The sequence below is a fragment of the Dipodomys merriami genome, unplaced genomic scaffold (genome assembly GCF_024711535.1).
Source record: "Dipodomys merriami isolate MVZ:Mamm:240054 unplaced genomic scaffold, mDipMer1.0.p SCAF_4, whole genome shotgun sequence".
Taxonomy (NCBI): Eukaryota; Metazoa; Chordata; class Mammalia; order Rodentia; family Heteromyidae; genus Dipodomys; species Dipodomys merriami.
In genome coordinates, this window is record NW_027205603.1 from 54245114 (window position 1) to 54270776 (window position 25663).

The window sequence follows — 25663 nt, forward strand, 5'->3', positions numbered from 1 at the left end:
TGACTGCTGTCTGAAACTGAGAAAAAAAACTTAAGAAAAAGAAACATCTCAAGAATAAAGACAATTGTAATTATTACAAAGGCAGAAGACATTTGAACATTAAGAAAGGAAGAAAAAACTTACAAAAGGTTACAATAAAAAGTTAAATATCTGAGAGATGGATATGAAAAGGCAAAATGGATCTAATATATGTATCATTAACTGCAGTCCCTGAAGTAGTGTGGAACTGTTCTCAATGGTTCATCAGGCCAATATGAAATGGACAGTTGGCAAGAAACTGGACTAGCCTTTCCAAAGTATAGTTTTGCAAGAAGAAAAAAAAAAACTTCTAGATTAAAAGCAACTAAACTGCTAAACTGTCAATTAAAGGCAACATATGGTCTTTGGCCCTAGTTTTAAAAAGTATAAGACTTTATTAAAAGTATAGATTTTAATAAGGCTTTTGATATTAGGTGATATTAGAGAATTGTCAACTTTCCATTTGTGATAATGGACTTGTATTTGTTTTGGAAGCCTTTACTCTGAAGAGTTAAATATTTTAGGGTGAAATATTCTGTCTACAGTTTCAAAGATTTTAGAAAGATCTATGAATAGACAAGTATAAGTAGACTACAGCAGAAGAAACAGTTGTTGGGTATATAGAATTCACTTTGTCCTAATGTTTAAAGATTCACATGATAAACAGGGCATTTCTAAACCATTTGCCTTATTTCACTATTACAATTCTCAAATCCTTTGTTATACTTTCAAGGATTATCTAAGAGGCATTCAAAATTTCCACTTTGCAAAAACTTGAGATTTTCAATGGTGGCAAACTCAAGTTAAATCACGGTTCTACCTAATTAAACCAAGTTAATTTCTATTTAATCCTAAATTCTGAGTTCCTTTCATCTGGTAAGGATATAGAATTCTGGCTTTCTCTAGTGTCAAATTTGTGAGACTATACATTTTAAAGAAAAACTACTCAGCTTCAGAGGTTGAATTCTACCCTTATGCTGGTTGACTCCAAAACGACTTGCTTAACTAATTTAAACCAAGAACCCCACCAATGTCCTAACATTTCCCCTGTACCTTCTCTAAGATCTCAACTATGATTCAAATTCAACTTGAAAACCCACTCTGCTGCACAAAGCTTTTCTTTCGTGATGTCCTATATCTTCATATGGAATCATATCATTGGTTGTCTCACAGGCAAAATAATCTGTCTAAGCCATGAAATTAACTGCAACCATTTTAGTACAATATGGCAATCATTTATTGTGTTATTTACAAAGCCTAGAATTTTGTATATGTAAACTGTTAAATTGTAACATTAAAAGGATGGAGCCACAGAACAGTTGTAGTTAATGTTTATATCTTTATAAATGAAAAGGCAAAATTTGTTAGATACTTGGTGTTTCTTCTCTAGAACTTTCTCAATTCTTGTCACAAACCTGTAAGCAACTGAGCAGCTTCTGTTTGTACCTAAAATAGAAAAGCATATTTTATAAACAGTACAGTTTAAAGGATAACTTCTGAATTTTAAGTTTGTCAAGTGGACTGTGGTTTCTACGAGTTTCCAAAATAACAAGACAGGACATTATAAGAAAAAAAATTTCTTCAGTGATAACTAAGACTTTTATAAAACCATTCCACCATTGCACACCAGTGCACACCATTCCATTCCACACAGTGTTGTGGAACCAATCCTAGGGTCTTGTGCCTGTAGAACAAGTGTTTCTACCACTTAGCTAAATCCCTACCATATCCTTTGATTTTATGCTTTAGGACTTACTTGATCTAATTTAGATAGATAGATAGATAGATAGATAGATAGATAGATAGATAGATAGATAGATGTGTGTGTGTATATATATATATATATATATATATATATATATATATATATATATAAATAACATAATTCTGTATTGCAGCAATAAAGTAACATTTGGTGACAGTGATACAGTATTATGTGTTGGGACGATTAGGCTTTAAAGATGTTTTTAGTTCACCCTTTAGTGCCTCAATGAAAATCTATTTGTCTTACTTTAGTTATTAGAGATGTTTTACCTGTTTATCTTCTTCTGTGTGTGCTGGATAATCCTTGGCTTTCATTAGCCAGAGCGCAGCAAGCTTTTTGTTGTTTAGTTTCAAGTATGTCTTTCCTAAAAGGAGCAAGTTTTTGCTGTAGAAGTTTGGATCCACTGTACAAAGAAAATAAAATTAAATTTAGCTCGAAAGAAATAGGGTTGCTCTATTTTTAAAGGTTTGATTTGAGAGTCAGTAAGTGATTAGACTACATTTTTCTTTTGCTCAACTATTATTTCAAACTGTAAACTAATTGCAATTTGTTCAATGTCTGTTACTAAGTATAGATTACATTTCTCATTTAACTACTGCATAAAGTAGATACTTCTATTTAATAATTAAGAAGTTGAGGCTCTTGATTAAGAATGTAAGACAGTACAGCTATTTTTTTAAACGTGTTTTCCTACCTGTAAACCAAGTGCCTAAAAAATTGTCTACAATACACACACACACACACACACACACACACACACACACACACACACACACACACACACACACACACACACACACACACACACACACACACACACACACACACACACACACACACACACACACACAATTTACTGACTGAAGGAAATTATGGTGATAATGTAAATTGGTAAGTTGGGCAGCGGTGGCTCACACCCGTAATCCTAGCTACTCAGGAGGCTGAGATCTGAGGATTGAGGTTCAAAGCCAGCCCGGGCAGGAAAGTCCGTGAGACTCTTATCTCCAATAAACCACTAGAAAACCAGAAGAGGTGCTGTGGCTCAAGCGGTAGAGCACTCGCCTTGAGCTGAAGAGCGCAGGGACAGCACCCAAGCCCAGAGTTCAAGCCCTATGACTGACCAAAAAAAAAAAAAAAAAGTAAATTGGTTCAACTTTTGGTGAATGTCCAGAATTTTAGACACAAAGAAAGAATAACAGTCTACTTTTTTGGAGTTCATAATAAAAAGGAGAGAGAAATTTGAACACAATGTGCAATAAGAATGAAGAAATGCCTTCTTTATCAGATATACAAACTTCAAAGTAACAAGAAGCCAAAAGAAAAATCAACTCAGTGATAATACCTGTACTGACTTGGAGGATGAGTAGGAGTGTATTCTTGGTTGAAGGAAAAAAGTATGAACAAAAGAGCTATGAAAATGAGAGAAAGATGGTCACCAGAAACTAAAAACAGGGTGGAGACAGGATAAAGGTAGGCTGGTTGAGGAGGGTAACAAAATACAGTTAGGAGGAGTAAGATACACAGCACAATAAGGATGACTACAGCTTTTACTTACTGATTTTATACAGAATTTAAAGCTGCCCAACACAAAGAATGATCAATGTTTAAAGACATGGTGATCATTATGTACTGTTACAGGCTGATATCATATGATTCTTCATCAACAAGAATTATGTGTCCATTAAGAATAATTTTGTATTGAAGATAGATATGATTGACGTAGTTTGTTTGCATGTATAAAAACAGAACAATGAAACCTGTTGAAATTGTTTTAGGAAGGGGAAAGAGGTTAAAAGCAATGGGGTAAGACTGGAGTACAATGAATACATGTATGGAAATGTCACAATGAAACACACCTTGTACAACTAATGTATGCTAATAAAAATAATTTTTACAAAGTTTATGAATGAAAGTATGAAGGGTGGGCATGGTGGCATACAGGAGGCAGAGACGGGAAGACAATGCATACCTGGCCCAGCCAACCTACATACTCAGCAGGATCTTCTCATTCATTTCATTGATTTTTCTTTTTGCCTGAGTCAAAGTCTCATTGCAGTCCAGGCTAGTCTTGAGATCCTCTTGCTTCATCCTCCCAAGACTACAGATGTGCCACTGCCATGTTGAACATATTAACTTCTGTTTCCTCCTAACAATCTAGGGCCCACTAGTCAAAACATACTTTCTGGGACTGTGTATATAGCTTAGTGGTAGAACACATGGTATAATACGCACTAATTCAATCCCTAGCACCAAAAAGCAAAGAATGTAAGTATACTTGTTTAACTGCTTTTTTGGCTTACTCCTTGTGCTAAGGCAAGCTGGTATACTTACGGATCCCTAGCTTTAACGTGTATTGGTGCAGTAACAAATCTATTTTCTTATGCATTCAGCAAATTTGCTAAGCGTCATATGTTAGGCAGTGAAGATAAAATTCTATACTAGAAAGATAGAATACCCAACTTCCTGCACTTTAAGCCTTGTACACATAAATATTAAGTGAAAACAGGTTATAATAGGATTTGTACAATACACAACACAGGAAGAGCTTCTGAATTTGGGTAACCTTTTGCCTATGGAAAGTGAGCACTCGGGTGATACATGAAGGATGATTGGTATTACAAGGATTATTTTAATTCACTGAAGACAGATCCATGTTTTTCTCAGCACTTCCAATTCTTAAATCTAAAAGTCTGCTCTTTTACTTTGTAATTAGTTTTAATCCTTTGAGAAAATTATATTCTAAGATTCATATTCATGTGATACATAAAATGGTATGATTAGAAGCTATGGATGAAAGGCAATGAAGTAAACCAGAATTCATGAATTAGACATTATAGGTGTGCAACACCATAACCAGCTGGGATTATAGGTATGTCCCCCTGCACCTAGCTTCAAATGAATTTAGAAGGCAGGTTTTTAAAAACTAACTTGCCTGTTAGCATTAAAGCTTTTGAACAAGTCTATGAGTATAGAGCCTCAAATATAACAAATAGTATGTCTTATTTTTCTTCTGATTAAATTGTATAGAAGTATATCTGTAGTAATGTGTGTGCATGTGCATGGTCCTGGGGCTTCACCTCAAAAGCCTCAAGCTCTCGACTTTTTCATTCACAAATGGTATGCTACTTGAGTCATGCCTCCACTCTTGGAATTTTGCTGGTTAATCAGAAATAAAAGTGTCCAGGATTTGTCTACCCAGACTGGCTACAAACATATATTCACATGTCTCAGGCTGCTAAGAAGGTTAGATTATAGGCATGAACCACTAGTACCTGGCCTCTGCAGTGGTTCTTATGGTATATTTTGTACTTTTTTTTTTGGTGCTGGGGTTGAAAAACAGAGGGCTAATGCCCCTCAGTAGATGAATGGATCAAGAAAATGTGGTATATACACAATGGAATTCTATGCCTCCATCAGAAAGAATGACATTGCCCAGTTTGTTAGGAAATGGAAAGGCTTGAAAAACATTATATTAAGTGAAGTAATCCAGACCCAAAGAAACATAGGTCCCATGGTTTCCCTTATTTGCAATTACTAGTGTATGTCTGAGACAAGCAGAAAAGATCAGATAAGGTGATGTTAGGGAAATGAACCCTAAGATATGTATTCAAATGTTTTTTTTCTTTCATGCGATTGTTTCTAACACATTTATAAGATGATTTCTTTGTTGCTTTGTATGTCCCTCCCCCACAGTATAACCCCTGCTTTCACTGTATTTGATGTCGGTATAATTTGTGGAGGGGAAGGGGAAAAACAAATGGTTTAAATAGGGATACAGGTGGACCCATTGCAACAATGAGATGTACAAGTCCTTATGTCGAAAACGAACTTTACAACTTTGGTGGGGGAGGGGCGGGGAGGATTTTGTGGGGGGCGGGGTGAGGATAGTAAGGGATGGGAAGGGGAAACAAAGGAAGAGGCTACAATGCTTGATAAGAAATGTACTCATTATCTTGCCCATGTAATTGTAACCCGTCTGTACAGTATTTTCACAATAAAAGAGACAAAAAAGAAAAAAGAAAAACAGAGGGCTGAATTACATAAATGGATCATTCCAGAACTAGAGCTCTAAATTCCACTAGTTGTTTATTTCTTATTTAGGTGACCTTTGTTAAAAAAAAAGACAATGGCATTTATTTTACAATATCAAATACAAAAAAAATCTAACAACTTGTACCTGTGTTTTAAAAATTCCTATGCAGGACAGGCATAATAAATTCCTATTATATAATTCAATATTCATATAATTTAAACTATCAATATATGAAATCAAAATGCATTACCTTGTTCTGCCCTGTGAAAATAGCCCAAAGCCTGTTAAAAACACAAGGTACAAACAAAATGAAAAAGATTAGAATATACTCAATCATTTTTTAAAAAGTGTATTCTCAAAGACCTATTCCTACATTACATGTAAGTCAGTAAGTAAACCATCCTAAAAATAATGATCAATTTAACAGCTGATATTAACATGGCTAAATTGAACACACACTATTAAATCATCAAATAAGATTATAATGTATGGACCACTTCTGGTAATAATTTCATTGTGATTTATAATGTAGCAAACTGTCGTGTGCAAGCCTGTAATACTAGCTACTCAGGAAGCCAAGACCCAGAGGATTGCAGTTTAAGGCCAGCCTGGGCAGAAAAGTCTAATATTAGACTGGTTCCAGCAAAAATGCTGAAGTAATTGCTCAAGTGTTAAGAGCACCAGCTGAGGAAGCAAGTTGAGCAAGTGCAAAGTCAACTCCAGTGCCAAGAACAAGAAAAAACAGCCTAACATGTGCAGAAGGGACAGAAGTAATATGTGTAATTCAGTTGTCTTTGGTCTTAAACCTTAACAGTGACTCCTACTTAAAAGCTAAATTCACTCAACAAAATACAGATTGTGCTTTGTGATTTTTTTATTTTTATTTTTTCGTGGAGTGCTTCAGGTAGAACCAAAACCTTGTATACACTAGGTGGGTGCTCTGAGTTACATTTCTAGCTCCCATATCAATTTTTTCAAGTCCATTATTGAAATTCTTACCTACAATGTATTATGAACCTGAAATTCTCTGCTAATTTCTGTATTACTTAAACTACTACCCCTCTAGTAATTACTTAACATTTGACTTCTCAGAAACAATTTGCTATATAAAAGCTGCCTATCTTTTTTCCTTCAGAAAACAATATTCTAATTAATACCTAATAATTCTTTTTTTTTTTTTTTTTTGGTCATGGGGCTTGAACTCTAGGCCTGAGTACTTTTCCTACACTCTTCCGTTTAAGGTGAGCACTCTACCACTTGAGCTACAGTGCCACTTCCGGTTTTCTGGTAGTTAATTGGAGATAAGAGATTCATGGACTTTCCTGCCCGGGCTGGCTTTGAACCATGATCCTCAGATCTCAGCCTCCTGAGTAGCTAGGATTACAGGAATGAGCCACTGGCACCTGACTAAAAGTTCTTTATATCCATTTCTATACTACTTCAGAGGTAAAAAAGAAAACCATTAAATTCTCTGTCGTGAAAGTGTGAAAGAATTGGGACAATTTTCTTTCAGTTGTCCATTTCCTTATACTCTGAAAATATTTTGAATGCACAAGGCCTAGTTTTATTCTAAGTACCAAAAATGAATAAAAACAACAGGTTAGGCAGAAGTCCTTCTCAAATTTTATTCTTAATATGTAAAGCAAAAGGCCTTGAAAATATAGGAGGTAAGTCTTTCATGTTAATTTTTATAGAAAATTATAATTTTTCAATTCAAATACGTTCTTTTATCCTTAAATTAACTTATTTTGTAGGATACATAAAACACACTGGGTAACAGATGCTGTTATTTCTTGTTCTGTGTGGCTTTTATATGGCATAAACTTCAAGTAGAAAATGAAGGTAGATTTTAGCCATGAACTATTTAAATTGGCAATATACTAGAATTATCAGCCACTTACCTAAAGTGGGGGAAAAAAAGCACTCACCAGTCCTGGATAATAAGTATTAAATCTTTGTGATAGCATAGTTGAACTGGATCATTAGAAACTTGCTCAAGTCCCTCACTGAATCAGAGCTCCATATGCCGTATGTATGAGTACTGTTGAATGTGCTGCATTCGCTGAAGTAAGAAATCGGTACTAATTTAACAAAGGACGTCACACTACCTCCTCATAGGTGGAACTAGGAGGAGTTGCAAACAGCATTTCAGCAATTCTTCTTTGATACCAGGGCATTTCAGCAAATGTGTAGCACCTATAAAGGGAAATAAATCAACATTATACATTCAAAAACTACCTCTTTTTTCATATGAAAAGAACTAAAATTTTTAAGATATAAAAGAAATCTATTCTTTTAAACAACTGATACTTTACATACCCAATAGGTTAATATTCATAATTTGCTAGCAGGGGTAGGAATCATTCAGTCCTTGGACTTGTAGGGTCAAGTATGCGTCTCACCAAGGGCACTAGCCCTCAGCTATCTGCCTGTATTGATAATTTTGTTCTTCCCGTAATGACGTTATAAACAGTCAAATAGCCTTTGGCAGAAAAAGGGTTATTCACTCCTGATTGACACTGACAGTTTAGTAGTTTGTATGTATTTTATGATTAAATGGAAGCAGTAAGCAAGTGTACAAATGATGTTAATACAACATATCATCTACCACTGAGTGTTTGCCAGGTGCTGGGCTGCAACAACTGAGAGAGGATCGATCATTAGCTATATGTTTGGTTTATAGTTTTTTTGTTTTGTGGCAGTATGATATTTGAACTCAGGATTTCCAGGCAGGTCGCTCTACAATGTGAGCCACATTTGCAGACCTTGTTTAATTCTTTAGACAGGATCTCAAGTTTTTGTCCAGGGCTAGTCTTGGACCAATAGCTGCCTGAGTAGGCTTTTTTGGAAGACATGGTTTCACTTCTAGCACAGGCTTTGAAGTTTTGAACTCACTGTTTACCTTTGTCTCCCAAGTGCTTGGATTACAGACAGGTACCACTAAACCTGGCTCATTATTCCTTTTTTTTTTCACTTAATGTTAAAAAACACTGAAATTGAGAAAAAAATGATATGAATGAATAACAAGAACAAGAATTTTAGCCTATTTTTAAAGAAGTGATGCAAATTAACATCCAAAAATATCTCTCTGAAATATTTAGGAAAATGTTTTTGATCTTTGTCTAGAGCCTGAACTTCTTGAAGCTGTATCTCATATTTGTTTACTAAGTGACTGCTTCTCTATTATTAATCATCAGTAATTTAATGTCCTTTAGCCTTTAAAGAGTTTGAAGGAGTGTTAAGTTACCCCACTTAGAAAACAATGAATATTTAGTTCTGCAGACTATCCAAAGAAAATATTGGTAATTTGTTACTCAAAAGATTCTTTGGAGCTAGGCACAGTGGCTTATGCCTGTAATTCTAGCTACTCAAGAGGCTGAGATATGAGGATTGTGGTTTGAAGTCAGCCTTGGCAGAAAAATTAGACTCTTAATCTCTGATTTTCCACTAGAAACCTGGAAGAGACACTGGCAAAAAGTGGCAGAGCATTATCATTGAGTGAAAAAGCTCAGGGACAATGCCTAGGTCCCACAACCAAAAACAAACAAAAAGAAACTTTCTTTGAAACCAGCAAATATTTAATAAGTTTATATACTTTTAATTTCAGCAAAATAATGATACATATTGGGCACAAGATAATTGTGGAAATGGAAGATAATATTGTTCCTCAGATTGATCAAGTCTATATCTGACATACTTTGAAGGTGTGAGAACCCTCTTGATGCATCCTTCTATATTACTGTACATAGATTAATCCAGTTTTGCTTAACATGGCAAAGAATATACTGTTCCAACATATGATTCACTGAACTCTGCTGAGCATTATTTTCCATTGTTATATTTTGCTTTGTACAATACTACAAAATAAGTAAGTCCAGATTAGACAGCACTTGAAATATAAAGAAAATTTTCTTACCAAATACCCATAAGGTGAATTGAGGTTGCATCTTTAGGGTTCAACTTAATTGCTTTCTATCAAGAAATTTAAAAAAGAAAAAGCAATCATTTTCAAACAGCAATAAGTTCATAAGTATATTTTCTAAAAAGCCATGATTAAAAAAATTCAACCCAGAATTTTAGTAAGCATTTTTTTTCTTTTGGTGGTACTAGGTTTTGAACTTAAGGCTTTGAGCTGGCTAGGCAGATGTTTTACCATCTAAGGCATTTTTTGTATATCTAGATAATTTGGGGATTGTATATAGCATTTATACTTAGGCTGGCCTGGACTTCAATCCTCCTTATGTGAGGATGTTAAGCTTATTTTATTCTAAGCTTATTTTAAGCTTTGTATTTTACCATATCCAGCTACTGGTTGAGATGGCTTATCACTAACTTTTCACCCAGGTTGGCTTTAAACTACTATTCTCACAATCTCTGCCTCCTGAGTACCTAGGATTACAGGCACGAGTTACTAGCCCAGCTGAAGATCAACATTTTCTTCCTTCTGCTTCTTTGATTAATTTGTTTCAATACATTGTCCTATGGATATTATGGGTTCAGAAACTGAGCTAAGATCTATTAAGACGAGAGAAATCACAAAATATACACATTAAATCTAAAAAGTTTAATACTTAACTTAAAAATAAGCTTAAAAGTATAAAATAATGCTTAAATAAAAATAACAGCATTATTTTTAAAGATCTAGAAGTACACAATTTTGGAATCTTTCCCTATAATCATATTTTGCTGAACTTCCCCACTGTACTCCAAAAACCAATACTTATTCATAGACCATAGTTAATAATGATGTACCAAAATAACAAAGTGTCGGGGCTGGGAAGGTGGCTCAGTGGTAGAGCACTTGCCTTGCATGCCTGAGGCCCTGGGTTCAATTCCTCAGCACCACATAAGCAAAATAACAAAGTGTTTATTGAAAATTTCCCTAATTTCTTTTTTAAAATTTTTTTATTGTGAAAATACTGTACAGAGGGGTTATAATTACATGGGCAAGGTAATGAGTATATTTTTATCAAGAATTGTTGCCTCCTCCTTTGTTTCTCATCTCCCACCCCCCCTACCTTTTACCCCCACCTGCTTATCCCCCCTCCCTAATTTCTTATTGAGTCTATTAGTATAAATTATGAACAACAGAGTGTTAAAGGAAATTCCTTTTTTTTTCTTTGGTCAGTTGTGGGGTTTGAACTCTGGGCTTGTGTGCTGTCCCTTAGCTTTCAGCTCAAGGTTAGCCCTCTACTACTTGAACTACAGTGCAACTTCTGGTTTTCTGGTGGTTTATTGGAGATAAAAGTCTCACAGACTTTCCTGCCTGGGCTGGTTTTGAACCACGATCTTCAGTTCAGCCTCCTGAGTAGCTAGGATTATAGATGTGAGCCACTGACTCCCGGCAGTAATTACTTCTTTTAGCCAATATTTTATGGAAAGTTAACTGAACAATGTTGATTGTAATAGAAGCAAATGTTCTATAAACCATGTTTTTACTTTTAGTGAAATACTCATATAATGATTAAGAGCAGCCTGCCGAAATCAATTAGCTACTCAGGAGACTGAGATCTGAGGATCACAGTTTGAAGCCATCCCAGGAGAAAAGTCTGTAAGACTCTTATCTCTAACTACATGAAAACAAGTCTGGAATTGGAGTTTTGGCTCAAGTGGCATAGTCTTAGCTGTGAGCAAAAGAAGCTCAGGGACAGTGTCTTGGCCCTGAGCTCAAGCCCCAGGACTGGCACACACACACACAAACAAGCCCCTTCTGCACTGGATATTTTCAAGATAAGAGTCTCCCTTTTACGCTTAGGCTGAGCCTCCCATTTGTGCTTGCATGTGTCACTGGGGAATGACAGGTACACAGCTGTACCCGTAACTAGGAGTAATAGGCCACCATGCCCAGCCATTAGTGAGGTACAGTATGTCCAACTTTTATGATTGGGTTGGCTTCAAACTACAATCCACTCCATCTCCTCCTCCCACATAGGTAGATTATAGGCTTAAATCATTACTCTTGGTACAACACTCAGTCTTGAAAGCTTGTTACTATCCTGTAAATAAGTTTGGGCTATACCAATAAATGATGAAGAGACAAGTGGGGAGGAACTATTGATAGGAGGTCATCTTGAACAAAAAAAAAAACCTGAGCACCCAGGTGATTTTAGCTTTATCAGTCAAGGCAGAAGTGCTATTGCACTCAGCTCAGAAAATTGTAGGAAAATCACTGAAAGCCACTAAAGCATTTTTTTTTTTTGGGTCCGGACGTGGGGCCTGAACTCTGGGCCTGGGCACTGTCCCTCAGCTCTTCAGCTCAAGGTTAGCGCTCTACCACTTGAGCCACAGCGCCACTTCCGGCTTTTTTCTTTTTGCTTATGTGGTGCTGAGGAATCAAACCCAGGGCCTTGAGCATGCAAGGCAAGCGCTCTACCACTGAGCCACCTTCCCAGCCCTAAAGCATTTTTTTTTTAAAGACAGGGTTGCAGACAGGCTCCAGTGGGTCACACCTGTAATCCTAGCTACTTAGGAGGCTGAGATCTGAAAAACATGGTTCAAAGCCAGCCCAGGGAAGAAGTCTGTGAGACTCGTATCTCCAATAAACTACTCAGAAAAAGCTGGAAATAGCACTGTGGCTCAATGGTAGAGTGCTAGCCTTAAGCACAAAGATACTATTAGGGATAGCCAGTCCTGAGTTCAAGCCCCAAAACTGGCACAAAAAAAGCGGGGAGGGGCTGATCCTGAATCTTAGATTCAAACTATCCTCATGCCTCAGTTTTTTCAAGTATTCAGGACTACGGATGAAGGTCAACATTTCCAGCTGGTCACTAAATTCAAGGTTTTGTACTATGCAGTAATTGATTACTGAAATCTAAGCAGGAAAGCATTGATTTTTTTACATGCATGAATTTCAATAATTCATCAGTACCTCAAAATGCTCCTTGATAATGTAGGCATTTGCAATTTTAGCCTTGATGCCTTCATAATCTCCAACATCACTTATGCAGATTGCGTACCACTGAAGAAGGAAAAATGGGAGAGTAATACTCTTAATATTCCATTCAGAACAAAAATAATTTATATGGGCATAAAACCTTATAAAATATAGGCACAAAGTAGACATGGCCCTCTAGAAACTAAGGCATAGGATATGTTTGTAGAAAACATGGCATTATAGAGTAGAAAGTACTGAATTATCTAAGAAAATTGTCAATATGCTTATGGTCTGGGTATACAATTAGAAACATTTATAACTGAGAGACATTATCTATTCACTTTCTTTTCTGGAAACTACTTCTCCTCTGACATATGTTATTATTATAGGGCTGCCACAGTTGTGAACTGTAGCATTCATAGTGCTACATGCCTGGGAGGCCAGCTACTCAGGAGGTAGAATAGGAGGATCTCAGCTCAAGCCCCTCCCGGGCAAAGTTAACAAGAAAACTTTGAAAAGCAAACTAAAAGAAACAGGCATGGCCTCCGAGAAAAAGCATGCTTGATTTCAATTTTATTGAGGGAAGAAAGCAGATGGGAAGGGTGGCACTGCAGCTGAGAAATGGAAATGTTCCCCAAGCCTGAGGCATTGAATGGGCTGAAGGGTAGCTGGGAAGTCGGTGTTCTCAGCCTTACCTCCAGGCCTTGCTCTGGGACTCCTTAAAATGGGAAGGTTCCACTTTGCTTTTTTTAGACAGGGTCTTACTGTGTAGCTCAGACTAGGCTCCACCTCCCAAGTGCTGGTACTACAGGCACGGTCCACCAGCCCTGGCTCTACTTTGCTTGCTTCTGGTGTTCTAGAGTCTACCATTACAGAAAGGCAAGATAATGTGGCTGCTTTTATAAACTGATCAAGCATGTACTTTTTCCCCCAAGAAAAAAAATTAATTAAAAGGAACCCCAATTGAAACCTGACAGATCGGCTGCTACCAGTACTTCCTGAGTTGCAGGATGCACACAGGTGGTCATCTATGCCAACTCTGCTGATGTATGACCTGCAGCATCCTCCAACTAAAACACAGGGGGGACTGGTTTGGAAAACAGCAATCAAAAGTTCATTTGTTCTTGTCCATTGGCTAACTATGCAGGGTTTTAACCCTTCCATTACTTGAATAATTTTGTAGGTCTTCTGAGTTTATGGCCACATTCTTCCCAAGTTATTTTCCTCCCCCTTGCTGTTTGCCCATCCTGCCCATTTTTTTAATTTCATGGGTTATATTTGAATTGTTACATTACATATTATAACCTCCACTGAATGCAAAGTTTTCTACATTCTCACTGTTAACACTTAATGTAAGTTTTTTTGATATTTTTTTTCCTTTTCCTGGAAGGTTTGTCATTTCTCTAAAGTTTATACACAGTATTTATGTATATAATGTCACTTTCTTAATGTTTTGTTGTTGATATTGTGGGCCCCCCCTTTTTTTTTTTGTAAGAAGGACTGGCACCTGGAAAACATACAGAAACACCAGAAATAAAACTGATAGTTGTTGGTAGGAATCTGAGAAAAAAAAAGAAACAGGCATGGTTCAAGTGGTAGACTTGCCAACCAAGTCTAAGATCCTGAGATCAATCCTCAGAACTATAAGAAAATAAAACAAAACAAAAAAACACAAATAGGCGAAAAGTGAAAAGACAGAATAATACATCAAAATAAATCAATAATGCTTGTAATAGACAATAAGCAAGAGTATAAGGAGGGTAATTTTGTAATGATAATTTTTTTTTTTTTTTTATCGGTCATGGGGCTTGAACTCTGGGCTTCCGCACTGTCCCTGAGCTCTTCAGCTCAAGGCGGGTGCTCTACCGCTTGAGCCACAGGGACACTTCCGGTTTTCAAGTGGTCTATTGGAGATAAGAGTCTCACGGACTTTCCTGCCTGGCTGGCTCTGAACCGTGATCCTCAGATCTCAGCCTCCTGAGTAGCTAGGATTACAGGTGTGAGCCACCAGCGCCCTACTGTAATGATAATTTTTAAATTATGTAATTTTATAACCTTACAAAGAAGTCAATTCACCAAGAAACTATAACAATCCTAAATGTTTATAATAGCATTGTAAAAACTAATAGAATTGCAAAGAGAAGTAAACAAATCTACAAGTAAACTTGAAGATTTCAAAACTCTCCCAGTCCTCCAAATGACAATACTAATTTACCTAACATACTAAAAGAAATTTGAGCTCAAAACTACTTTTTGGAAGTGGCACTGTGGCTCAGTGGTAGAGCGCTCATCTTAAGCTGAAGAGCTGAGGGACAAAGCCCAGGCCCAGAGTTCAAGCCCCCTGACCAACAAAGAAAAACCACAAAAAACGTTTTGATAAAACACTGTAAAAATAAATCTCTTCCCTAATTTAATATAGAGCTGTTTTGTCCCTTATATAAATTAGGAGTAAGTACAGACCAACAGACCACTCAGAAAATAACAGTTCACTTTGGCCAACTCACCTTATGAGCACCAAAACTTGACTCATTTTTTTCTAGTGCTCTTTTTGCATACTCTAGGGCTTCATAGATCAAAAGCTTTTTCTCCTCTTCTGAAGTCCTATTAAGCTGAGCTATATCACGTGAGGCTCGTGCCAAACGCCACAATAACTCTGCATCTTCACTAATTTGAAACAAAACACAAAATGAACATTTTAATTCACATTTAAAATTGTTAAAAGTTACATCACTAATGAATGGTCTTTTAGCTAATTAGGATACAGGAAACAACCTATCAGACACTATTATTAAAAATGCTAAATTTATTCTTTCATAAAAATTTTTATTTGGTAACACTGCCCATTGAAATTTCTCGGGAGGGTGCGAGCTGAGGACTGCAGTTCAAAGCCAGCCTGGGCAAGAAAGCTTGTGAGACTCTTACTTTCAATGAACCACCAGAAAACCAGAAGTGGAGCTGTGGCTCAAAGTAATAGAGCTCTAGCCTTGAGCAAAAGAGCTAGGGACAGTGCCCAGGCCTTGAATCCAAGCCGAATGACTGACCAGATCAAAAAACAAAAACTGCCACTGAAATATAATATTTTAAAAATGATTATTAAATTAGTGATCATAATTTTAAAATATTCTAAAAAATTTTTAGGCAACAAACAGTATTTGCACAAAAGTTTTAAACCGAAAATGAACTACTTAACAGCTGGTAAGTAGCTGGGCCCCAGTGGCTCACACCTGTAATCCTAGTTATTAGGAGGCTGAGATTTGAGGATTGCGGTTCAAAGCCAGCCTCCTGGGCAGGAAAGTCCGTGAGACTCTTATCTCCAATAAACCACTAGAAAACTGAAAGTGTCGCTGTGGCTCAAGCGGTAGAGCGCTCACCTTGAGCTGAAGAGCGCAGGGACTGCGCCCAAGCCCGGAGTTCAAGCCCTCCAAAAAAACCAGCTAATAACCTTTCACTATAATGACTACAAAATACCCAATGTAAGGTCAGGGGCAGACCCCTCTCTCCTCTTGGCTGTTTCCACCCAGTACCTGCCCAGGTCACTGGCACACCTGGAAGCAGTCACCTCCTCCTCCTCCAAGCTTACATCCTGGGCTGCCCCAGGTCATGCCTCCCATGTGGGAGGGTCCCAGCCTCCTAGGGCTCCGAGGGCACATCCAAATCCAGTGTGGCTACACTTTCCCTCACTTGGCTGCACCTTCTTCCCACCCCTTCCCTACTTAAACCCAGACAGGGCCTTGCCTTGCCCCTTTTCAGCCTAAATACTGTTTTCTTCATTGGCTACCTAATTAAACTTACCTATGTAGGATTAGTTAAACATGGTGCCAAGACCCAGGAGGGACTTTTGAGTCAGGAAGGGCAAAATTTCCTGACCACCCGTTCCCCCTGCCCCCCAACTGAACTGCCTCAAGACACCATAAGAGACTTTTCACCAATATCATTGCTGGCCTCCACATAGCTTACACCCAAATTATCATCTGAAAGATGGAATGAAGAAGAAAAGATTGTTCCTGTATATAGCTAGGGAGTAAAATTTATGGGTCTTGGGGAGAAAACTGACTTTTGGAATCTAGCAAAGGTAGTTGACAAATAACTCACAATTCCTAGATTAGGAACTGAGGTACATGAGATAATCTGGAAATCCCACCTACTTTATATGACTTACTTTATGGGGCTCAGTGTTCCTCTAACTCTACCTTCCAAAAAGGTAATGCACACTGACCTTCTAGACCAAACATGTAATCTAGTACTAAAAACAGAAAAAGGTTATATTTGTTTGGTTTCTCTGAAAAACTAAACATAGTTGCCATTCAATGGTGGCATATAATCATCTCAAACCTCCATAAATTCATTCATAAATTCATTTAAACTAAAGTTTAAAAGAGTTTAAAAGAGAAGTAAAAAGTAACTATATGGATAGGTGAAGTACATATAGATAGGTGAGGTACTCTTAGTGATAACTTGTATGGGTCAAAAAAAAAAATGGAAGCTGGGTGTGGGTGGCTCACATCTGTAATCCTAGGATTGTGGTTCAAAGCCAGCCCAGGTATAAATTCATTCATAAATTCATTTAAACTAAAGTTTAAAAGAGAAGTAAAAAGTAACTATATGGATAGGTGAAGTACATATAGATAGGTGAGGTACTCTTAGTGATAACTTGTATGGGTCAAAAAAAAAAAAAATGGAAGCTGGGTGTGGGTGGCTCACATCTGTAATCCTAGGATTGTGGTTCAAAGCCAGCCCAGGTAGGAAAGTCTTTGAGACTCTTTTCTCTAATAAACTACCAGAAAACTGGAAGTGGTGCTCAAGGGGTACTGAGGGACTGCCCAGGCCCAGAGTTCAAGCCCTATGACCAAAAAAAAAAAAAAAAAACCCACTGGAAAAAAACAGTTCAACATTATAGTAGTCTTAAGTAGTAGCACTTTTACCAAATCAATGAGATTCATGTAGCACTTCTGATTTGTTTAATGTAAGAACGTTTATAATGTAAATTTCAAGAAATATTATATTATTCAGGTGGACCTGTTGCAACAATGAGAAGTACAAAATGTCATGTCAAAACCAGCTTTACAATGTCGGTGTGGGGGGGGGGAGGGGGGTATAATTGGGTGGGGGGAGGGGGGAGGCGGGGAAGGGAGGTGAAGGGTAAACAAAGGAGGAGGCTGCAATGCTTGGTAAGAAATGTATGCATTATCCTGCCCATGTAATTGTAGCCCCTCTGTACAGTATGTTCTCAAATAAAATAAAATAAAATTTAAAAAAAAAAAGAGAAAACATTAAAAAAAAAAGAAATATTATATTAAAGAAAAAGCTACAATTAAAAAGATTTCAAGTTGGGCACCTAGTGGCTCATGCCTGTAATCCTAGCTACTCAGAAAGCTGAGATCTGAGGATCGCAGTTCAAAGCCAGCCTGTGCAGGAAAGTCCGTGAGACTCTTATCTCCAACTAACCATCAGAAAACCAGAAATGGTGCTGTGGCTCAAAGCAATAGAGCCTTAGCCTTGAGCAAAAGAGCTCAGGGACAGTGCCCAGGCCTGGAGTTCAAGTTCCATGACTATATATATATATATATATATATTTCAAACTGGGTGCTGGCTATCCAGATGGCTGAGATCTGAGGATCGTTGTTTTAAGCTAGCCAGAGCAGACAAATCCAAGAGACTCTTATCTCCAATTAAGCAGTAAAAAAAAGCAGAAATGGTGAAGTTCTAACCTTGAGTGAAAAAGCTAAGCAAAGGTGTGATACAACAGCACCAGGAAAAAAAAAAAAAGATTTTGAAACCACTTTCTTATTAACGCAAAGATTTTAAAGAAGTCTTAGACCTACCATATATTGCTTACCTTTCTTTGTACTGGGTTAGTAAATGATAAAGTTTTTCTGTTTCTCCACTTTCATATAGATAGTCTGCTTGTTCAAGGACTTCCTCAACTACAAAGATTATAAAAGAAAAAAAAAGACATAATAGGTATTCCCAAATTAGATGGCAGTAACTCTTTTTAAAAATCACACATTTTAGGCTGGGAAGGTAGCTCAGTGGTAGAGAGCTTGCTTTGCATGCATGAGGCCCTGGGCTCGATTCCTCAGCACCACATAAGCAAAAAGAAAAAAGCCGGAAGTGGCGCTGTGGCTCAAGTGGTAGATGAGCTGAAGAGCTGGACAGCGCCCAGGCCCAGAGTTCAGGCCCCATGACTGGAACACCCCCCCTAAAAAAAAAAATCACACATTTTACAGAGGAAACCAGACAGACAGAGAGATAATGTTCAATTTCCTAGCAAAAATGCCTGTAGTGGAAATGGGGCTCAAGTATGACTCAAGAGCTAGATTTGAGTGAAAAGGCTAAGGGAGACTGTCCTGATCCTGAATTCAAGCCCTAGTACAGTGTACTCTTCTGTGTGCACATTTCACACATATTAAGAGTTTTTAACCACTGAGTGTATTCCCAAAACTAAGTGGGCACTAAACCACACCTCCACATCCTACTTTTTCAATGGCTACTTTTAGGCTAGTGTATCATTTCTCATCAGGGCCCACCTCAGCTGTGATCTATCTACTTTAAAGATAAGGTTGGATTGCAAGTGTAAAACCACGTGTGGCTTCCCTTTGTGATGATAGATTATCCTGGGCTTTTCAGCCTGGCTCACCTAGATCCATGCTACTCCAAATCTCAGCTTTCTATAAAGCTCAGGGTTACAGGTGTGTGCCCCTACACCTAGCAGTGAGTGAGTAGTTGAGAAAGGGTCTGATGACAGGGGTGAGCCAAGGGATTCTACCAAAAATTTATATATACAAGGATTCTGGGAATACTTCCATGGAAGAGTGCTTGTCTAGAATGGACAGTATCTTAGGTTCAATTTCTATCACTCAAAACAGAAACAAAAAAAACAGAAGCAAAAATGCTCATAAGCCATTGTTTTCCACTGGTAGTAGCCCTGAGTCCTACATTCACATTAGTACTAACAAGAACAGAAATTGTATAACAATAAAATGTATAAATATTAGTTTCATGTTCAAAAATAAGTAAATATCGTTTTGTTTAACCTTACCTTTATCTTTGGCATGAACCACAGCAGCCTGAGAAATGATTTGGTAAGTTTCAAAACCCAAATAAGACAAAGCTGAGAATAAAAGGCCTCTTTTGAATGTTTTTATGTTTCCTATCACCTGTGGATAACATGATCAAAGTTACTACTCATAACAAATCTAGACCAACTGCTACGCCAAGTAAAACATATCAACTTTCTTCCATTTCCAAAATCAATTAACAATAAAATATGAGTAGCCTGAAAACGAATTCACCTAATTCTCCAGGTAAAACTATTTCACATCTTATTTGGAGAGTATCTTATTAAGAAAAACACACTTACAAGTGGCAGTTCATTTAAAATTCAGTGATATGCTACTAATATTATTCAGTGATAGAATGCTTACATAATGAGTGTGAGGCCCCAGGCTGAATAACCCCAGATAGACAAGATAACCATAGCCATGCTAGTAAGTGCTAAATAGGAAGATCTGCAACTTATTTGCTGAGACACAGATATTATAATTGTATGATATAAAATGAGTTACTAACACATAATACCTATTAGATGAGATGAAGATGAGCAATAATGGAATTACTACACATAAAATTGTAATTAGCTTTAACTGAAGGTACTGTCAAACTACCCACAAAACTCAGTTTTAATTTTATAAATACATTTAACTTATTTATTTTTACCTATTTTGGAGTTACTGGGCTTTGAACTCAGGGCCTTGAGTTGGCTAGGCTAGAGTTCTACCACTTGAGCCATGACCCCAGCAGTCCTTTAGGTTTTAAATTGTTTTCCAAGTATGGTCTTGACTTTTGTCCAGGGTGGCCAGGACCTCAACCTTCCTACTTCTGAGTACCAAGTCATTGGGATTATAAGCATGCATTGCCATATCTAGAGTAAGAGTATTTATTTGGTGGGGCAGTACTTGGTGCCTGTGTTTGCTAGGCAAGCATTCTACTCCTTGAGCCATACTTTCAGCTCAGAAACTCAGTTTGTAAATAAACAAATGATGAATGAAATAAAAGGTTTTATGCATAAAGGTCTGGAAATTAACTTTCATTTTGGTCAGATTCTTGAAAATAATGACAAGAAGAATATGTTAATATCACTCCAGAAGTTATTTCCTTCCTCCACAATCTTTAACATTTTGTTTCCTTTTCTGTATTCATTCCACCAACATAAAAACAATATTAGCCACTTGAAAAACAAGCTATAATTTTTTTAAAAAAAGAATCTTCTTGACTTCACACCTCCCTAGTCTCATTTCTCAACTCCTACTCTTAGTAAAAGTCTTTTAAAAGTTTTCTGTATTATCTCTACTTCTCTTCCCACTTCTTCATCCCACACAAATCATACTTTATCCCCACAATCCCACTGATGCTATTAGAGTTAATGACAATGAAAATTCTGTTACAGGTTGAGGATTCATTGTCTTGGGACTAGAAGGATTTCAGATCTTGGATTTCTTTTCAGATTTCAGAATATTTGCATTAACATGAGATGTCTTGTGGATGAAACCTCAGTCAAAACACAAAATTCATGTTTCTTGAATAATATATATATATATATGTATATATATATATATATATATATATATATGGCCTGAAGGTAATTTTATACAGATTTTTAGCGTGTGTTTTTACTGTGCCTTGACACAAAACATGGAATTTTTCGCTTATGGAACTCAAAATTTAATTTTAAAACATTTACAATTTATATTTTCAGATTGAGAATGCTGGTTATGCATTGCACACCTATAATTCCATCTAGGTGAGAGGCAGAGATGGGAGGACCCTGGTTCAAGACCAGCCAAGGCAAAAAAGTTAGCAAGATATTATCTTAATAAATAAGCCAGGTGTGGTGGTCTAGTTCTGTAATCACAGCTAGGCAGGAGGTAGAGGTAGGATTGCAGTCCGAAGCCATACCAGGGGAAGAAGTCTGAGACCCTATCTGAAGAAGAAACTAAGGCAAAAGGGTTAGAGGGTCTGGTTAAAGTGGTAGAACAGTTTCCTACCAAGCACAATGTCCTGAGTTCAAATTCAGTATCATTAAAAGGAAAAAAAGAAATAACTCATCCTGTATATTTGACCTATTTGACAGATGACCATTCCTTTTACAAATGGATATTTGTTAAAACAGCATTATTCAGGTATACATACAGACTGCACTGCACAGGGTGTCAATTTTAAGGCTTGTTTAAACTTGGGAAATCATTATTAAAAGATAATACATTTATTATCCTGAAAGTTTCTTCTTTGTAATAACTTCCCAGGGCTTAATTTGCTCTATTACTCACTTTGTCTTTGACAATACTGTCTTAGATTTCTTCTATTGCAATTGACTGCTACTTCTTTTGTTAGGTCCTCATCTCTAATATTTCATTCCTATTTTTTGTCTCAGATCTCTTCTTTTCTCTATTTGTGATCTCATTGCATCTCACAGTCCTAAATACCAACCTTCCCAAAACACTGTTAGTCTGAATATCTCTTCTAAACTTCAGCATCATGTATGCAACTTCCTACTAAGCATGAACTCTACTAGTCATCTCAAAGCAGCTATTTTTCCTACTAAACTCACTCCTCTCATGGTTTTTCTTACCATGGTAAATGGAAATCCCATTATACTTGATCAACTTTAAAAAAAAATCCTTGGAGTCATTCTCAAGTCTCTCACAACCATGATCAGTATTTGAGCTTTTGATAAATTTCTGAATTAGAAACGGGGACTATAAAACACATTTCAGTTTGCTGAATGCTTTGTTGAGCAAGAATATTCAAGGTATTCCACACAAATGGAATATAAAAAGATGCCAAAGTAGTAAAACTAAATCAGTCACACTCACATTTCTAGCATTTAATTTTCTGAGTTTGTTTTTAAGTACCAACTAGAAGAATAGGTAGTCCAGGATCTGGGGGATTACACCTGTAATCCTAGCTGCTCAGGAGGCTCAGAACTGAGGTTCAAAGTTCAAAGGCAACTCAGGCAGGAAAAGCCCCTGAGATTCTTATCTCTAATTAACCACAGAATGCTGGAAATAGAGCAGTAGCCTTGTAAAAGAGCTCAGGGGAAGCACCTAGGTCCTGCGTTTAAGCCCCAGTATTGGCGCTACGCACACAAATAAAAAATATATATATTAAAAACAGAACGGGGCAAAGAAGATGAGTGGATGTGTGAATGTATAGAGTTGCCTAGAAAATTAAAAAAAGAAGCAGAAAAGACCAAGATGATATCAGCAAGTCTCTTAATTTTTCTGTTGCTGACAGGGGTACTACACAGTAGAAAGACTGTGCAGATCATGATTTGAGGAAATCTTTGTGTTTACAGTGTTCATTTTCTGTGCTCAGATAATGCACAACCAATATCCTAGCTTTCTTAATGGGGAGAAAGAAAATACTCTACTATTGAGTGACTAAAATTTTATTGTAATTTCATGACCTGACAGTCTATTGCCTAAACTCTGGTTCAGTTTGGTTAATATGAGACAGGATGTTTGCTCATTTCTGGGAAAAATCATGATAAAAAATGTTTCTGATATAAAAAATAAAAGCAAAGAAAATACTAACTTGTGAAACAGCTTGAGTGTGCCATTTCACTCTGTATCAGTTCAATGCCTTTCATAACATGAGTTCTTTAAAAATGTTTGCTGAAAAAGTATGCTTTTCTTAAGATATGTCTTTTCTTCAATATTAACTGAAAACTTTGGGATAGAAAGGGGAAAAGGAAAAAAAAAAAACCCAAAACCTCATCACTACATGGAACGGAATATGTCACTACTCTTTGTTACTGGTCCTTCTTGTAGTCTTACTAATAAATGCTTTGAATTGGCTTGTTTTAAAATTACAAAGGCTCCTGAATCTGTATATCTAGCTGAGACATCAGAAGGTAATCTTCAGAGCCAGGCACTGTGGCTTGTAATCCTAGCTACTTAAGAGGCAGAGGTCAATCAGGAGGATCAAGGCTAGCCGAGATTAAATTTTTGATATCCTATTTTACCCAATAAAAAGTGGGGTGAGGTGGCATGTACGAGTCAACTTGGCTGTGTGAGATACAAACAGAAGGATCAAAGTCCAGGTCTGCAACTAAATGAAAAGGGGGTTTCTTACTATATGAGGGCATAGCAGTTGACAGCTTGAGTCAACCTCAAGAGAAACTCAGCTAAAGTCTGGGTTCCGGTTCAGTAAAAACCACAAGAGAACAAGTGTCTAATATTTTAGGCAGGCATTGAAAGATGTATTTTAAGAGTGTAAACTAATGCAAACCAAATATCATATGCACCCGTCCCCTTTCCGTAAGAACCACAGGCCCACGATCAGCCAGGATGGAGACTACAATCCAGCATCCATATCCTTCCTGAATATTACGCAGCTGAATCAAGCAAGTCAAGAAACTCAAGGAACAATCAGCAAAAACCCAAACAGTAAATAAAAACAAAAACAACGTGGTCTCTTCATCCTAGGAGTTTTCACAGCGACGCGGTGCGCGTGGAGGTCGGGGGCCTCCGCGTAGCCCCGCTCGGCAGTGCAAGTGCCCTTCCCCGGGGAGAGCTCCGGATTCGGGCACCTGGTCCCGGGGCCGCACTCCCTCCTCGGAGGCCGGGGAGAGGGCCGGGCCCGCCCGCCGCGGCCGCCCGGAGCGTTCCAGAGCTCCGCCCCGGAGCCCGGTCCCCGGCCCGCGTTCCACCAGGAAGGGGCGGGCGACCCCTCGGCGGGGTTACCTCGGAGCCGCCGAGAGGACGAGAGCCGCACGGCGCACGGCTACCACAAGTCCTCCTCGGGAGCCGGAAGCCCGAGGCGGCTCCGCGTCCTACAGGGAAAACACGCCACAGCCGGGAGGCGAGCGCCATGGGGCCGGACCTTCGCTTCACCTCGAAGCGACGGAGGGGGCGAGCGCAATGCGTCTTCCCAGGCTTCCGGCCCCGGGAGTTCCGGGATGCGAGTTCCGGGGGCGGGAAAACGCCACGATTGGGTGGGGCTTCGTGCGCTTCGGGGACCGGAGCGGGGCGTGGGAGAGTAGGTGTTCCCTGCTGCCGCCATCTTGGCGCTGCTTCGAGGTCGGGCCGGAAAGCAAAGGTCAACTGGAACTTGTGAAGGACATCCAAGGGCATAAGTGTGAAAGGAAAAGTTGCACCGACCCCGCCGCTGCCTTTAAACACAGGTTGAATCCTGGCGCCAAGGGGATGGATGCCTGGAAGAGCCAAACTGCCTGCATCGCGGGAATGAAGAGATTGAGTCTGGAAATGGAGTTTCCGAGAAGGGAGAGGGAAGCCAGACAAGAGCGACCAAGCCAAGCACCCCTGGCCCAGGAAGAGGAGGAGGGGGCTGCCAGGATGGCGTGCACAGCTCAGTGGCAGCGCTTGCCGGGCGCGCCCAGGCCCGTGCAGACACGCGCTCACCGGTGCTCACCGGTGGCTGGGAGTGAAACCTGAGTCTCCGCGGAGGCTTCTCTCCAGAGTGCGCTGACTTCGGAGGTGAAGGGAACCGAGCCCCCACACAAGCGGAAACACAGGCTGCAAAAAGAAATCGCCTAGAGGATGGAATTTGTGGGCTCTCGGGGCCAGTAGTCCTGGTTAAAAACAAACAGGTTGCATCCACGTGGTGCTTTCTGACACGCGCAATGAAGTGGACTCATACTGCATCTCTTCTGCCCAATGATCTTGTAAAGTACTGTTGTAAAATTATAGTAAAGAACACACAAGTACAATTGAGGGCGCAAAGCTAGTGATTTTTTTTTTCTTGAAAGACTGGAATCCATATATATCTTATGGGAAAGAGTAATAGTGCTTTTAAAAAAAATTATGGTTGGGGCTGGGAAGGTGTATCAGTGGTAGAGCGCTTGCCTTGCATGCTCAAGGCCCTGGGTTCGATTCCTCAGCACCACATAAGCAAAAAGAAAAAAGCCGGAAGTGCCGCTGTGGCTCAAGTGGTAGAGCACTAGCCTTGAGCT

At 38.4% G+C, this 25663-nt stretch overlaps 1 protein-coding gene across 1 annotated transcript; it reads right to left on the reverse strand.

Moving 5' to 3' along the window:
- Positions 1-1337: 1337 nt before the first annotated feature.
- On the reverse strand, positions 1338-25369 carry Rmdn1 (regulator of microtubule dynamics 1). Its single transcript, XM_069991018.1, has 10 exons — positions 24435-25369; positions 19730-19847; positions 18527-18614; positions 15195-15354; positions 12685-12774; positions 9733-9788; positions 7925-8012; positions 6067-6097; positions 2053-2186; positions 1338-1464 (listed from the first exon to the last, which is right to left on the reverse strand). The coding sequence occupies exons 1-10, from the start codon at positions 24822-24824 to the stop codon at positions 1426-1428; spliced, it is 1194 nt and encodes a 397-aa protein (XP_069847119.1). The 5' UTR covers positions 24825-25369; the 3' UTR covers positions 1338-1425.
- Positions 25370-25663: the final 294 nt, after the last annotated feature.